The 15,694-nt window shown below is 48.1% G+C and overlaps 1 protein-coding gene across 4 annotated transcripts in view; it reads left to right on the top strand.

Moving 5' to 3' along the window:
- LOC132387716 (NACHT, LRR and PYD domains-containing protein 3-like) overlaps positions 1-15,694 on the top strand; it is a 97,840-nt gene that overhangs the window by 241 nt on the left and 81,905 nt on the right. For 2 of the 4 annotated variants that reach the window (XM_059960072.1, XM_059960070.1), the window contains exons 1-5: positions 1-910; positions 8,701-8,868; positions 10,866-10,967; positions 13,291-14,010; positions 14,595-14,755. The exon at positions 1-910 is cut by the window's left edge and continues 241 nt beyond it. In XM_059960072.1, coding sequence (XP_059816055.1) covers positions 10,958-10,967; positions 13,291-14,010; positions 14,595-14,755 — 891 coding nt within the window. In that variant the 5' untranslated portion in view covers positions 1-910; positions 8,701-8,868; positions 10,866-10,957. The remainder of the gene's footprint in view (positions 911-8,700; positions 8,869-10,865; positions 10,968-13,290; positions 14,011-14,594; positions 14,756-15,694) is intronic. The other 2 variants (XM_059960071.1, XM_059960073.1) reach the window with 2 other exon arrangements.

Below are 15,694 nucleotides of genomic sequence, written 5' to 3'. Positions count from 1 at the left end.
AGAGATGGATCCAGGTGAGGGGGAGGTGGAAATAGTGACGGGGGGGGGAATGTGAGTTGTGGGGGCAACACGGGGCTGCAGAAATAGAATTTAATACCATGGAGGATTATAAGAAGTTCGAGAGTGTTTGCTTCAGAGATTCACCAGACTATTTCCTGGAGGACGATGGAGTCTCAGTGATCATCTTCACATAAAACAGAGGCCGGCGGATGTGTGGAGACCGAAGGGATCGAGGAAATGAGGATCGGGCAGAAACATGTGGGCTGAGATGGGAGAGCATCCGCCATCTTGTTGATGGTTGGAGGGGCTGAATGACCTCCTCCTGCTGTTTCTCACTTGATGTTACAGTGTTCCTGTCCAGTGAGGCTCCGGAGGATTGTGAATAGAAATTACTGTTTATAAACATACAAGTGATTTCAATGAAACCCGCTCAATTCCTGTTCGGGTGGGCATTGTGTACCGGACCGGGAGGGAATCGAACCCGGAAAGCTCCAGGAAACGGGAGGCGAAGCGATGGGGACGGGAAAGATACAGAGGGGAAAATTAAAAATGTAGCTGGTGTAAGTATGAACTAAGGTTTAAAATGCGGCAGTTAGTTCGCGCAGTGAGTGAGGGGCGAGGAGCAGAGTCGCCGGTTCAGGAGGTAGTCCCTCCACCCGTCATGTGATCCAGCGTCTGGCTCCCATTTCAAACACAGATCTGCAGCATCTGACGTTCTCGCTTCCGAGGCCCCGCCCGGCTCTCACAGTCTCCGGATGGGCGGTGCTTTTCTTTCCGTCCTCTGTTGAAGCGGGTCGTCGGCGGCGAGCTGGTGGACCCATCGCTGTCTGCGGGACAAATTGATCAGGTTCTCATCGGTGAGCATTGAGGCCGGTCATCAGGGGTGAACGCGACCAACAATTTCCCATCGGTGAGTACCGAAGCCGATTCCGGGAAGGGGGGTGGTTAAGGGGACCTGATATCGGGCAGAGAGTCCCGTTAACTTCCTCGAACTGGCCGCCTCGTCCCGCTTCCTGGATCGAACCTGTCGTGGTCGGTCCGGGTTATGGGACCTTCAGGCCGGACCGCCCGAGATGAGCCGCCGCTCAGCCCCTGGTGTTCTGGCCCCAGGAGCGGGATGAGGTGGTGATGCCGAGATTAAACACACGCATTAAGATGTACCTGGGGAACTTTACCGCCATCACCCGGCCCGGTAGCGGATCAAGACTTCACCTGGATCGACGCCTGGGGTCGGTAATTGTTTTACATGCTTCCATCACACCGGAAGCGGCCGTTCGGCCTGCTGTGTGTTTCCAGACAGCGAGGGTTAAACAGAGTGATCACACCCTCGGGACACTGCTCCAAATGTATGAGTAGAAGCATGTTTCCCCCGTTCAGACAGAGGTTTATTTGAAATCATTACGCGGCGGGGTAAAAGCGGCCATTTCAATTTTAGTTTCACCCCTACAAAATGGCTGCAGTGTTCGTCTTTGTCATAACGGCACTTGTATCACATGAGGAGTTTGTTCTTCCCTTTTTCGGTTATTTTCAGTGAGCCACTTCCTCTGTTTCCATGGTGACAGCCCGTCGGAGCTGCAGCGAGTGTTTCACTGGTTCTGTGGTCACGGCCTCTCAGCGCAGAGAGAGCGGCCTCAGGGGCAAATGCAACAGAGTGATAGTGGGGGGAAAGGATGCTGTGAGCATTGACTGTATGGGCCGTGTTACACCAGGGTCGGAATGAACTGAGAACTGACACATTGATAGAGGGGGGAAAGGATGCTGTGACCATTGACTGTATGGGCCGTGTTACACCAGGGTCGGAATGAACTGAGAACTGACACATTGATAGAGGGGGGAAAGGATGCTGTGACCATTGACTGTATGGGCCGTGTTACACCAGGGTCGGAATGAACTGAGAACTGACACATTGATAGAGGGGGGAAAGGATGCTGTGAGCATTGACTGTATGGGCCGTGTTACACCAGGGTCGGAATGAACTGAGAACTGACACATTGATAGAGGGGGGAAAGGATGCTGTGACCATTGACTGTATGGGCCGTGTTACACCAGGGTCGGAATGAACTGAGAACTGACACATTGATAGAGGGGGGAAAGGATGCTGTGACCATTGACTGTATGGGCCGTGTTACACCAGGGTCGGAATGAACTGAGAACTGACACATTGATAGTGGGGGGAAAGGATGCTGTGACCATTGACTGTATGGGCCGTGTTACACCAGGGTCGGAATGAACTGAGAACTGACACATTGATAGTGGGGGGAAAGGATGCTGTGAGCATTGACTGTATGGGCCGTGTTACACCAGGGTCGGAATGAACTGTGAACTGACACATTGATAGAGGGGGGAAAGGATGCTGTGACCATTGACTGTATGGGCCGTGTTACACCAGGGTCGGAATGAACTGAGAACTGACACATTGATAGAGGGGGGAAAGGATGCTGTGACCATTGACTGTATGGGCCGTGTTACACCAGGGTCGGAATGAACTGAGAACTGACACATTGATAGAGGGGGAAAGGATGCTGTGAGCATTGACTGTATGGGCCGTGTTACACCAGGGTCGGAATGAACTGAGAACTGACACATTGATAGAGGGGGGAAAGGATGCTGTGAGCATTGACTGTATGGGCCGTGTTACACCAGGGTCGGAATGAACTGAGAACTGACACATTGATAGAGGGGGGAAAGGATGCTGTGACCATTGACTGTATGGGCCGTGTTACACCAGGGTCGGAATGAACTGAGAACTGACACATTGATTGAGGGGGGAAAGGATGCTGTGACCATTGACTGTATGGGCCGTGTTACACCAGGGTCGGAATGAACTGAGAACTGACACATTGATAGAGGGGGGAAAGGATGCTGTGACCATTGACTGTATGGGCCGTGTTACACCAGGGTCGGAATGAACTGAGAACTGACACATTGATAGAGGGGGGAAAGGATGCTGTGACCATTGACTGTATGGGCCGTGTTACACCAGGGTCGGAATGAACTGAGAACTGACACATTGATAGAGGGGGGAAAGGATGCTGTGACCATTGACTGTATGGGCCGTGTTACACCAGGGTCGGAATGAACTGTGAACTGACACATTGATAGAGGGGGTAAAGGATGCTGTGACCATTGACTATATGGGCCGTGTTACACCAGGGTCGGAATGAACTGAGAACTGACACATTGATTGAGGGGGGAAAGGATGCTGTGACCATTGACTGTATGGGCCGTGTTACACCAGGGTCGGAATGAACTGAGAACTGACACATTGATAGAGGGGGGAAAGGATGCTGTGAACATTGACTGTATGGGCCGTGTTACACCAGGGTCGGAATGAACTGGGAACTGACACATTGATAGAGGGGGGAAAGGATGCTGTGGCCATTGACTGTATGGGCCGTGTTACACCAGGGTCGGAATGAACTGAGAACTGACACATTGATAGAGGGGGGAAAGGATGCTGTGACCATTGACTGTATGGGCCGTGTTACACCAGGGTCGGAATGAACTGAGAACTGACACATTGATAGAGGGGGGAAAGGATGCTGTGAACATTGACTGTATGGGCCGTGTTACACCAGGGTCGGAATGAACTGGGAACTGACACATTGATAGAGGGGGGAAAGGATGCTGTGGCCATTGACTGTATGGGCCGTGTTACACCAGGGTCGGAATGAACTGAGAACTGACACATTGATAGAGGGGGGAAAGGATGCTGTGACCATTGACTGTATGGGCCGTGTTACACCAGGGTCGGAATGAACTGAGAACTGACACATTGATAGAGGGGGGAAAGGATGCTGTGACCATTGACTGTATGGGCCGTGTTACACCAGGGTCGGAATGAACTGAGAACTGACACATTGATAGTGGGGGGAAAGGATGCTGTGACCATTGACTGTATGGGCCGTGTTACACCAGGGTCGGAATGAACTGAGAACTGACACATTGATAGAGGGGGGAAAGGATGCTGTGACCATTGACTGTATGGGCCGTGTTACACCAGGGTCGGAATGAACTGAGAACTGACACATTGATAGAGGGGGGAAAGGATGCTGTGACCATTGACTGTATGGGCCGTGTTACACCAGGGTCGGAATGAACTGAGAACTGACACATTGATAGAGGGGGGAAAGGATGCTGTGACCATTGACTGTATGGGCCGTGTTACACCAGGGTCGGAATGAACTGAGAACTGACACATTGATAGAGGGGGGAAAGGATGCTGTGACCATTGACTGTATGGGCCGTGTTACACCAGGGTCGGAATGAACTGAGAACTGACACATTGATAGTGGGGGGAAAGGATGCTGTGACCATTGACTGTATGGGCCGTGTTACACCAGGGTCGGAATGAACTGAGAACTGACACGTTGATAGAGGGGGGAAAGGATGCTGTGACCATTGACTGTATGGGCCGTGTTACACCAGGGTCGGAATGAACTGAGAACTGACACATTGATAGAGGGGGGAAAGGATGCTGTGAGCATTGACTGTATGGGCCGTGTTACACCAGGGTCGGAATGAACTGAGAACTGACACATTGATAGAGGGGGGAAAGGATGCTGTGACCATTGACTGTATGGGCCGTGTTACACCAGGGTCGGAATGAACTGAGAACTGACACATTGATAGAGGGGGGAAAGGATGCTGTGACCATTGACTGTATGGGCCGTGTTACACCAGGGTCGGAATGAACTGAGAACTGACACAGTGATAGTGGGGGGAAAGGATGCTGTGACCATTGACTGTATGGGCCGTGTTACACCAGGGTCGGAATGAACTGAGAACTGACACATTGATAGAGGGGGGAAAGGATGCTGTGAGCATTGACTGTATGGGCCGTGTTACACCAGGGTCGGAATGAACTGAGAACTGACACATTGATAGAGGGGGGAAAGGATGCTGTGACCATTGACTGTATGGGCCGTGTTACACCAGGGTCGGAATGAACTGAGAACTGACACATTGACAGTGGGGGGAAAGGATGCTGTGACCATTGACTGTATGGGCCGTGTTACACCAGGGTCGGAATGAACTGAGAACTGACACATTGATAGTGGGGGGAAAGGATGCTGTGAACATTGACTGTATGGGCCGTGTTACACCAGGGTCGGAATGAACTGAGAACTGACACATTGATAGAGGGGGGAAAGGATGCTGTGACCATTGACTGTATGGGCCGTGTTACACCAGGGTCGGAATGAACTGAGAACTGACACAGTGATAGTGGGGGGAAAGGATGCTGTGACCATTGACTGTATGGGCCGTGTTACACCAGGGTCGGAATGAACTGAGAACTGACACATTGATAGAGGGGGGAAAGGATGCTGTGAGCATTGACTGTATGGGCCGTGTTACACCAGGGTCGGAATGAACTGAGAACTGACACATTGATAGAGGGGGGAAAGGATGCTGTGAGCATTGACTGTATGGGCCGTGTTACACCAGGGTCGGAATGAACTGAGAACTGACACATTGATAGAGGGGGGAAAGGATGCTGTGAGCATTGACTGTATGGGCCGTGTTACACCAGGGTCGGAATGAACTGAGAACTGACACATTGATAGTGGGGGGAAAGGATGCTGTGAACATTGACTGTATGGGCCGTGTTACACCAGGGTCGGAATGAACTGAGAACTGACACATTGATAGAGGGGGGAAAGGATGCTGTGACCATTGACTGTATGGGCCGTGTTACACCAGGGTCGGAATGAACTGAGAACTGACAGATTGGTTAGGGTGGGGAGGCATTCACAGTCAAGGGTAGCAATCAGTTACTATCTGTGCATTAAAATGAAGAGGGAGGAAATACTACAGTTGCAGGAAATTTAAAGAAAGGAGGAGAAAAACTACTGGAGATGCTCAGCAGATCTCGGACAGTCTCAGTTCTGGAACTGGGTCTTCCACCATTTCACCTTTCAGAGATGTAGTCTGATGTACTGAACCCCAGCATTTTCTACTTTGTAATTTTCAAATTTGTTCCTGCTACACTGCGGGAAACATGGCAGCCAGCTGTGCTGGGCAAGATCCCACACAGCAGGAAGATTGTGATCAAATGTGTTCGGTTTTGCTGCTGGGGTCAGGCTGAAGTGTATCCGCATCCTCCACACAGACCGGGGAACCAGTCTGAGCCCCGGCCCCGGCCCCGTCAGAGGGTCATTAGGTTCCAATTCCACCCTTGTCTGTGAATCGGACATGGCAGGAACACCACAGCACATCGCCGGCTCCAAAGCGTCTGTGTATGGGTGATGATATTGGGCCGCTGACTCTGAGGATATGGAACCGGCAGTATGCGGGCTTTAGTCCAGGTTGGTAATTCCACAGCTGGGATCGGAATTTTCTCAGTATGGAGTGAAGCTGAAGTCTCGGGCGTCTGGGCATTAGTCATGGGGAAATCACCCTCTCCACTGCACAAGAGGACATCATATCTGTCAAGTATTTTGGAGTGTCTGGACATATGGAGACTGACATTGATTGTCTGTCCAGAAAGTGACATTAGAAAATGAGTCCCCATTCCATCCATCACAGGGAGCGATAAGCATTATAGATAAGCATTAAAGATAAGCATTATAGAAACATAGAAAATAGGTGTAGGAGTAGGCCATTCGGCCATTCGAGCCTGCCCTGCCATTCAGTAAGGTCATGGCTGATCATCCAACACAGAACCCTGTACCTGCTTTCTCTCCATGCCCCCTGATCCCTTTAGCCACAAGGGCCATATCTAACTCCCTCTTAAATATAGACAATGAACCGGCCTCAACTGTTTCCTGTGGCAGAGAATTCCACAGATTCACCATTTTCTGTGTGAAGAAGTTTTTCCTAATCTCGGTCCTAAAGGGCTTCCCCTTTATCCTTAAACTGTGACCCCTCGTTCTGGACTTCCCCAACGTCAGAAAAAATCCTCCAGCATCTAGCCTGTCCAATCCCTTTAGAATTGTATACGTTTCAATAAGATCCCCCCTCAATCTTATGAGTTCCAGTGAGTATAAGCCTAGTAGATCCAGTCTTTATTCATATGAAAGTCCTGTCATCCCAGAAATCAATCTGGTGAACCTTCTCTGTACTCCCTCTATGGCAAGAATGTCTTTCCTCAGATTAGAGGACCAAAACTGCACAGAATACTCTAGGTGCGGTCTCACCAAGGCCTTGTACAACTGCAGTAGAACCTCCCTGCTCCTGTACTCAAATCCTTTTGCTATGAATGCCAACATACCATTTGCCTTTTTCACTGCCTGCTGTACCTGCATGCCCACCTTCAATGACTGGTGTACAATGACACCCAGGTCTCATTGCAGCTCCCCTTTTCCTAATCGGCCACCGTTCAGATAATAATCTGTTTTCCTGTTCTTGCAACCAAAGTGGATAACCTCACATTTATCCACATTAAGTTGTATCTGCCGTTAATTTGCCCACTCACCCAACCTATCCAAGTCACCCTGCATCCTCCTAGCATCCTCCTCACAGCTAACACCGCCGCCCAGCTTCGTGTCATCCGCAAACTTGGAGATCCCTGCATTTAATTCACTCGTCTAAATCATTATTATATATCGTAAACAACTGGGGTCCCAGCACTGAGCCTTGCGTTACCCCACTAGTCACTGCCTGCCATGCATGTGGAGCATTTGATGGCCCTGGGCCTGTGTTCCGTGGAGTTCAGGGGGATTGCGATTGGGGTTGGTGGGGGGGGATAGTTAGAGCGGGGATGATTGTTGACACCAACCGAATAACAACAAGTCTGGACGCAGTGGGAATGGAAGGGATGTCTTGTTCAGACGGAGCATCTGGTATCTGAGAGTGCCGCCTCAGAATAAAGAAAGTTCACTTTAAAACTGGGACAAGAGCAAATACTTTATCCAAGTGTTGGTGGATCTGTGGAGTTTGAAGCCACAGAGGGTGGTGGAGGCTATCGTGGAGCCATAGAACATTCCAGCACAGAAAGATGCCTTTGGTCCTTCTTGGTTGTGCCGAACCATTTTTCTGCCTCGTCGCACTGACCTGCACCCGGACCATAACCCTCCATACACCTCACAACCATGTATCTGTCCAAGTTTTTCTTAAATGTCAAAAGGGAGCCCGCATTCACCACTTCATCTGGCAGCTCATCCACACTCCTACCTCTCTTTGTGTGAAGAAGCACCCCCCCCCCCATGTTCCCTTTAAACTTCCCCCCTTCACCCTTAACCCATGTCCTCTGTTTCTTTTTTCTCCCCTGGCCTCAGTGGAAAATAGTTGAGTATATTCGTGTAGATGGCTAAATAGGTTGAGTGTTACAGCAGGGAAGCAAGAATACGGTGTTGGAAACATAATCATCCATGACTGATTCTGGAGAAGACTAGAGTCACCTAATTCTACTTCTATGTATTATGACTTGTATCTTCTACCATGACTGAATGATGACTTATTTGTATCCTATCACAGGAGAAGAGATAATCGGCAGTTTCTGGAAATCCAAGCAGCACACACACAATGCTGGAGGAACTCAGCGTCTATGGAAGAGATCAGAGTCGACGTACAGATGCGACAGATGAGTTCCTCCAGCATTTCTGTCTGTTCTTTTGCATCCCCTGTCAGGTTTTGTAAAGTGTGAGGAGCAGTCACCTATTTCTTCACTCGAATCATTATATTTACGTTCAATATTTAAATTCAATGCTTTGTTCTAATTTGTATTAGTAACACGCTTCATTATCTCTCTGCTCAAAGTTAGACCTGTGTTGAGAGATTTATTGGAAGGAAAACCCACGACTGGAAGAAATCACAACTGACGACGAGGGAACAGCAACAAGTGAACCAGTTCGAGAACTGAGGGCACCAACTGGAGAGAAACCGTCTGAATCAGAGTTTCCATTGACTCACTCAGGAGAAAGTTTGGTGAGTCTCATTTACTCAAACATTAGTCCTTTAAGACATTACATTTATGTATCAAGGAAGGCAGAAAATAGCTGGAGTGAGACTGAATAAGCCTAGAAATACCATTTATGTCCCTGTTAGTCCCAGTTGCAATCATTCCAGATCTGCTAATGTGCTGTCAGCATCAGCTCTGTGAAGCCGCGCACATTCCCTTACATTGTTTGCCCATTTCCAAATTATCTCTTCTGATGTCTCCTTCCTTTTCTGTGTTATGTCACAATTATCTCAAAATACGCTGAGAATTTCCCCCCTTTAGAAGGTGCCGCATTTCTTTCCTGCTGTAGTGATTGCAGAGAAGTGGAATCACCATGAACTACAGCAACATGTCATTGACTCCTCTGTCTATTGCAAGCTGCAATGATATATTTGCCCTCGGGTATATCGTCGTGCAAGCCTCTGCTAAGTGCAAACACCCCTGAAGCCAAATGTCCCAACACCACATTTATTTCAGTCCTAACTAGCAAATTCCAAATAATAATTTATATTTGTATACCCTGACATCATGAAGTACTTTTCTATTAATAAATGGTCAGAACCTACTGTTACGTATTCAGGCAACAATAAATATATGAGTTCGGCAAGGGTATTTTTTATAACAAAAAAACACGTTTATTAAACACAGAAAACAAACCCCCCAAAAGTAAACAAACACTAACGTAACCGGAAACAGCTGCTGTGCGGCAGCCCAAACAGTTCTTAAAGCGATATTGCAAAAACAGTTCTTTAAAGTGGTATTGCCAAAAGTTCGATATGCTCACAGACCATTTAAAAGGAGAGACTTTATAAGACGATTTAAATTCTCTTTCACGTCGCTTGGCTTCGATCCCCGACGTCGAACTTTTCCCACGAAGAATTTACGAAACAAAACGGCTTAAAGGCACTGACCTTTCCTTCCTCATTATCTTCAATCCTTTCTGGTTAAACCCCAGGGATTAACGCAAAGATAGTCAATGAAATCCTTCCAAGTAAGGATCAAACAAAGGTCGAAACCCGTTTCACCGTAGAAAGCGATTCTCCTCGATCTTTAACTCCCGAACTTCGATCTTCACTCTCCACTGTCTCGAACTCCTAGCAGAATCGTAAAGAACTTGCTGGCAATGACCTTTTAAACTTCAGGCATTACATAAAACTTCATACTTCAACTAAACTGCGTCATCACATTAAATCACGCAGTGGCATGAAGTCAACTTGGCAAATCCAGCCACGAACTGCCCCTCCTCACAGGGTGGGGTCTACCTTTTATAACCTGTAAAAAAGACCTGTCTCATGATCTCTACTGGCGGGAAATGACGTCACTCCGCCATCACAAGACCATTACCTCAAGTCCAGTAAAGCTTCAAGCCCAGTCACGTGACAAGGGCACCACTGTCATGTGTCACGAGTACGTAACACTACGGATCTGTGATTGAGCAGAAGTAGGTTTTACAATGAAGTTATGTTCCCATTTGACACTGTACCAAAGGATTGGGTTAAATCTGTACTGGAGATAACAAATGTTCTTGCAGCCAGGACTGCAGGAGCTGCGGGGGTCAGTTTAAACTCGGTCGTTGTGGGAAGGGAACCAGAGTGTTTGTCAGGTGATTGGAGAGTTGATATAAAGGCAGATGCAAAGTTCACAGAGACTGTGGAACGATTGGATGTGAACAGGGCATCATATAGTCTGCTGGAAATGTGTTTAATTCAATACTATAAGTATTAAGAATAAAAGCAATTTAGAACAGGAGGGAAACGGGTCCAACTTAGAAAATTAGGACCATCTCAGTTTAAACTGTGTGTCAGCATTGTCGCGATGGGCTGAAGGGTCAGTATCTGTGCTCTGTTGCTCTGTGATTCAATCAAAATGATGCTCCAGGTATCACTGGACGGACATACAGACATGGTGTGGGTGTTGATGTTTGGTTCCTAATTTGCAAAGTAATCCTACTCTCTCTGTCTCGCTGTCTGCTTGTTCTGTGTAGCTCAGATCATCAGCAGAAGGCGGCGCTGTCCTGCACCGGGATCAGAGTGTAAACAAGACGACGACAATCAACAACCGTCAGTCAGAATCAGAATGGCTACAGGTATGTTCACCTGGATCTTTATAACTAAACTTCTGCCCTGTTGGTGCACAATAGTTCAGATGAAGAAGCTTACACAGGCGCTAACAGGGCAGAGAAAAAGTTTCATCGAGCAGTGTCATTGATCCCACTGGTAAAGTGACTTTGTGTAATAGATCGGTCCCACAGTTCCAGCGCAGGGACCTGACACCAGTAATGGTCGAATGACTCCGCTCACCAGGCAAAGCTTCACCTGAGTGAAAGGAGCCGGAGACCCTGAATCAGCAGGTTGAGAGTGAAACACCAACAGGAATGTGACAGCGGTGTTGTTTGTAACAGAAAAGTCTACAGACAGACGGACACACTTTATCAATCCTGAGGGAAATTGGGTTTCGTTACAGCCGCACCAACCACGGATAGTGTAGAAATATAGCAATATAAAACCAAAAATAATGATGTTAATCATGCCAAGTGGAAATAAGTCCAGGATCCGCCTATTGGCTCAGGGAGTCTGACACTCCGAGGGAGGAGTTGTAAAGTTTGATGGCCACAGGCAGGAATGACTTCCTATGATGCTCTGTGTTGCATCTCGGTGGAATGAGTCTCTGGCCGAATGTATTCCTGTGTCTAACCAGAACATTATGGAGTGGAGGGGAGTCACTGTCCAAGATGGCATGCAACTTGGACCGCATCCTCTTTTCAGACACCACCGTCAGAGAGTCCAGTTCCACCCCTACAACATTATCTAGGTTCAGGGTTTGTTGCACAACAGGGCCTGTTTAGAGGTGAAAGGCATCTTCAACTTCCATTTACAAAATTCAGAGGCAGGTGACAAGGGCATTTCCGGGATTTCAAAGATTGTGCGATAATACAACATTTCAGGTTTTGTCAGGGCAGCTCTCAACTCCCCCCTTGCTGCGCAAAGTAGATGAGGGGAGATTTCCCAACTATGTTTTCTGTAGCCGAGCCGAGAACATTGCCAGCATTGGAAATGGCTGAGGATCAGGAGACACTTCATTTGTGGTCTGCATTGGTCTGTCACTGTCTGGTATGGAGGGGCTACTGCACAGGGCCGAGAGAAGCTGCCAGAAGTTGTAAATCTTCAGGGAGCGGTGTCTCAGAAAGGCATCATCCATTATTAAGGACGTCCAGCACCCAGGGCATGCCCTTTTCTCACTGTCACCATCAGGGAGGAGGTACAGAAGCCTGAATGCACACACACAGCGATTCAGTAACAAATTTGTCCTCTCTGCAATCCCATTCCTAAATGGACATTGAATCTTTGGACACTACCTTACTTTGCTCAAAATATACAGTCTTTCTGGTTTTGCACATTTTAAGAAAATCTATTCAATATACGTAATTGGTTTACTTGTTTACTTTTTTCAAAATTTTATTCATTATTAATTTTTCCCTGCTAGATTACCTATTGCATTGAACTGCTGTTGCTAAGTTAACAAATATCACGTCACATGCCGGTGATAATAAACCTGATGCTGATTCTGTTTTACGTGTGTAAGTTTACCCTTCAAGCTCCCGTGTTCCGGGGCAAACTGTCCCAGCCGAACCTGATAACAAACAACCCCATCCGGTAACGTACTTGTGAATCTCCCCGTCACTCTTCCCAGCTGAATCACATCCATCCTGTAGATTGATAGCAACTGCATCCTTAGCAAATGCAAAGCTCTCTCAGCGAGACTTTGTTTAGCTACTAGAGCTGCACGCAAGACTCTCCCTTTGCCAATGACTTGTATAGTTGCTGTGTGACAATTATTATCCAGGAGACGGGATGGGACCCAGGGGACCAGGCATCATGGGCTTCAAGGTTATGTTCAATCTGTAACCCAGGGGACTGGACGTTGTCCATCTCAAGGCAGTGGTCAGTCTTTGACCCGGGGGACAAGACAGTGTGTGACAAAGCAACCGGAGAACGTGGGATCTGGAGGATCGGACCACGAGTAATCCAGTGGCTTGTCTGTCAGTGATACACGTGACTGGACAGTTTGTGATCCAGGGAGATTTATGTTCGTGGGAGATAATCCCCGTGATAATTCCCGGTATAACCTAATGCCTTTCCATTAATAACCACTGGTTATTGGTGTGTTCAGCTAATGCGTAGTCGGTGATCAGTATTACTGTGTCTATCTAGTTCTTTTTTCGGGGAGTGGATGTGTCCACTTACTGGCTTATCGGGATGGTCACCTAGCAGGAGGTGTGGTTCACATTCACCAGCACAGTCCCGCTCCAAATCCGGTCAGCCGGAGTCCCGGCTCCATTGCTGACATCCATTGTGAATCCTTGTTCGAGCATAAATCACTCTAAACCTGCAATTCATCATTTCCTGCAGGTGGGAAATTAAATCGGGTACCGAAAGTACTCAAGAGGCTTTTACCAGGCAGCTCATCGAGGGAAAATGATCGGGATACGGGAAGCAAGGTTCCAAAGCAGGGTCAGATTGAGAGCAATGTCCCAATGGAATGCGGTCCGGCCGCAGAGGAGGAGAAGCAAATTCAGCCCAGAGACAGTGACGTCAGAGACACTGAGCAGGTCCCTGGAACCGGCACAAGTGAGGCGACTGCCTGTCAGCCCAGAGACAGTGACGTCAGAGACACTGAGCAGGACCCTGGAACCGGCACAAGTGAGGCAACTGCCTGTCAGCCCAGAGACACTGACGTCAGAGACACTGAGCAGGTCCCTGGAACCGGCACAAGTGAGGCGACTGCCTGTCAGCCCAGAGACAGTGACGTCAGAGACACTGAGCAGGTCCCTGGAACCGGCACAAGTGAGGCGACTGCCTGTCAGCCCAGAGACAGTGACGTCAGAGACACTGAGCAGGACCCTGGAACCGGCACAAGTGAGGCAACTGCCTGTCAGCCCAGAGACAGTGACGTCAGAGACACTGAGCAGGACCCTGGAACCGGCACAAGTGAGGCGACTGCCTGTCAGCCCAGAGACAGTGACGTCAGAGACACTGAGCAGGACCCCAGAACCGGCACAAGTGAGGCGACTGCCTGTCAGCTCGGAAACTCATTAAACACGGAATTGTCGAGTGCCCAACAGGGAGTGGGTGAGTGAAACATGAGGGTGATGTGTTCGCAGAATGCGGTGGGAAGCGGGTAAATGTGATTCCTTGTTGGAGGGTTGGTCAGAGAGGGGAAAAGTGTGGGCGTGGTGCAGGCGGTGTAGTGTGGCACCGGTTACCGCACTACAGGAAATGTCCAACCTGCTCTGAGGATTTCCAGGATGTGTATCGGAGGAAATGCAGCTATCCGGATAAGAGAGTATTTCCAGGATATGTGTTATGGGAAATATATTCGCCAGGAAAGAGAGAGTATCTCTGGGAAGCGACTAACATTGACAGTCTTAACATTTATTGCCCATTTTAAACTGAAATCGGTGAGTGGGTGGGACGGTGGGAGAGATAGGATTCTGGTGAATGAGTTTCTTCTGGGAACGTCTAGCACAGCGCATTGATGGGTCGGTTTTTTAAGGCCAGTGTTGGAGATTAGGGCAAAATACGTGTTTCCAGCTGAAAGCAGGTGAAGATTGAGGTTCAAGACATGACTGGTTCGTTAGGGCTGGGTGAGAGCGGTGGAGACAAGTGATATTTGAGTTTGTGACTACATTCTCATTTTATATTCACTGAGCCAGAGTTTACAATCTCCGACCTCCTGGCAGAGGGGGGCGAGTATCGACTGTACCAACTGACCAAGTTCTACAGGGACAGACTCAAACATGCAATTGAAGAGAAAGTTGAACGACTCGGTTGGATGTTGACAAAGGATGGACATTTCAGTCGAGAAGAAAATGAGGTGAGTGTATTTAGTGTATTGTCACTGAACTGCTGGTATCAGAGGGAATAGTGATCAATATTAATCTCCTGCACGTGCTAGGAGTTCTACATGGCAATGGAGACTTTGATCTCTGACTTGTCCTCAGTAGATTTGTTTCAGCTGTTCCGGTGGGGAGCACTGGGAACTGCAGGTTCAGCGTCACCTTTTTGTCTCACACCTGCTGTATTTATCAGTGTACCGGACCTCAGTCAGACCTGTGATGAGGTTCTGCACGGAAGGTGAGTTAGGAAGGTTCAATCACTAGGTATTAATATTGAAGTAGTAAAATGGATTCAACAGTGGCTGGATGGGAGATGTCAGAGAGTAGTGGTGGATAACTTCGTCAGGTTGGAGGCCGGTGACAAGTGTTGTGCCTCAGAGATCTGTACTGGGTCCAATGTTGTTTCTCATATACATTAATGATCCGGATGATGGGGTGGTACATTGGATTACTAAGTATGCAGAGGATTCTAAGATAGGTGGCGTTGTGGATAATGATGTAGTTTTCAAATTTTACAAAGAGATTTAGGACAGTTCGAAGAGTGGGCCGAAAGATGGCAGATGGAGTTTAATGCTGATAAGTGTGAGGTGCTATAGTTTTGTAGGACTAATCAAAATAGGACATACATGGTAAGTGGTAGGGCATTGAGGAATGCAGTAGAACAGTGTGATCTAGTAATAATGGTGCATAGTTCCCTGACGGTGGAATCTCGTGTGGATAGGGTGTTGAAGAAAGCTTTTGGTATGCTGGCCTTTATAAATCTGAGCATTGAGTACAGGAGTTGGGAAGTAAAGATAAATTGTACAAGGCATTGGTAAGGCCAAAATTGGAGTATTGTGTACAGTTCTGGCCACCAAATTATAGGAAAGATGTCAACAAAATATGGAGAGTACAGAGGAGGTTTACTGGAATGTTAC

The sequence above is a fragment of the Hypanus sabinus genome, unplaced genomic scaffold, assembly GCF_030144855.1.
Source record: "Hypanus sabinus isolate sHypSab1 unplaced genomic scaffold, sHypSab1.hap1 scaffold_213, whole genome shotgun sequence".
NCBI lineage: Eukaryota > Metazoa > Chordata > Chondrichthyes > Myliobatiformes > Dasyatidae > Hypanus > Hypanus sabinus.
The sequence above is the reverse complement of the archived record's forward strand: the minus strand, read 5'-3'. Positions and strand labels throughout refer to the sequence as shown.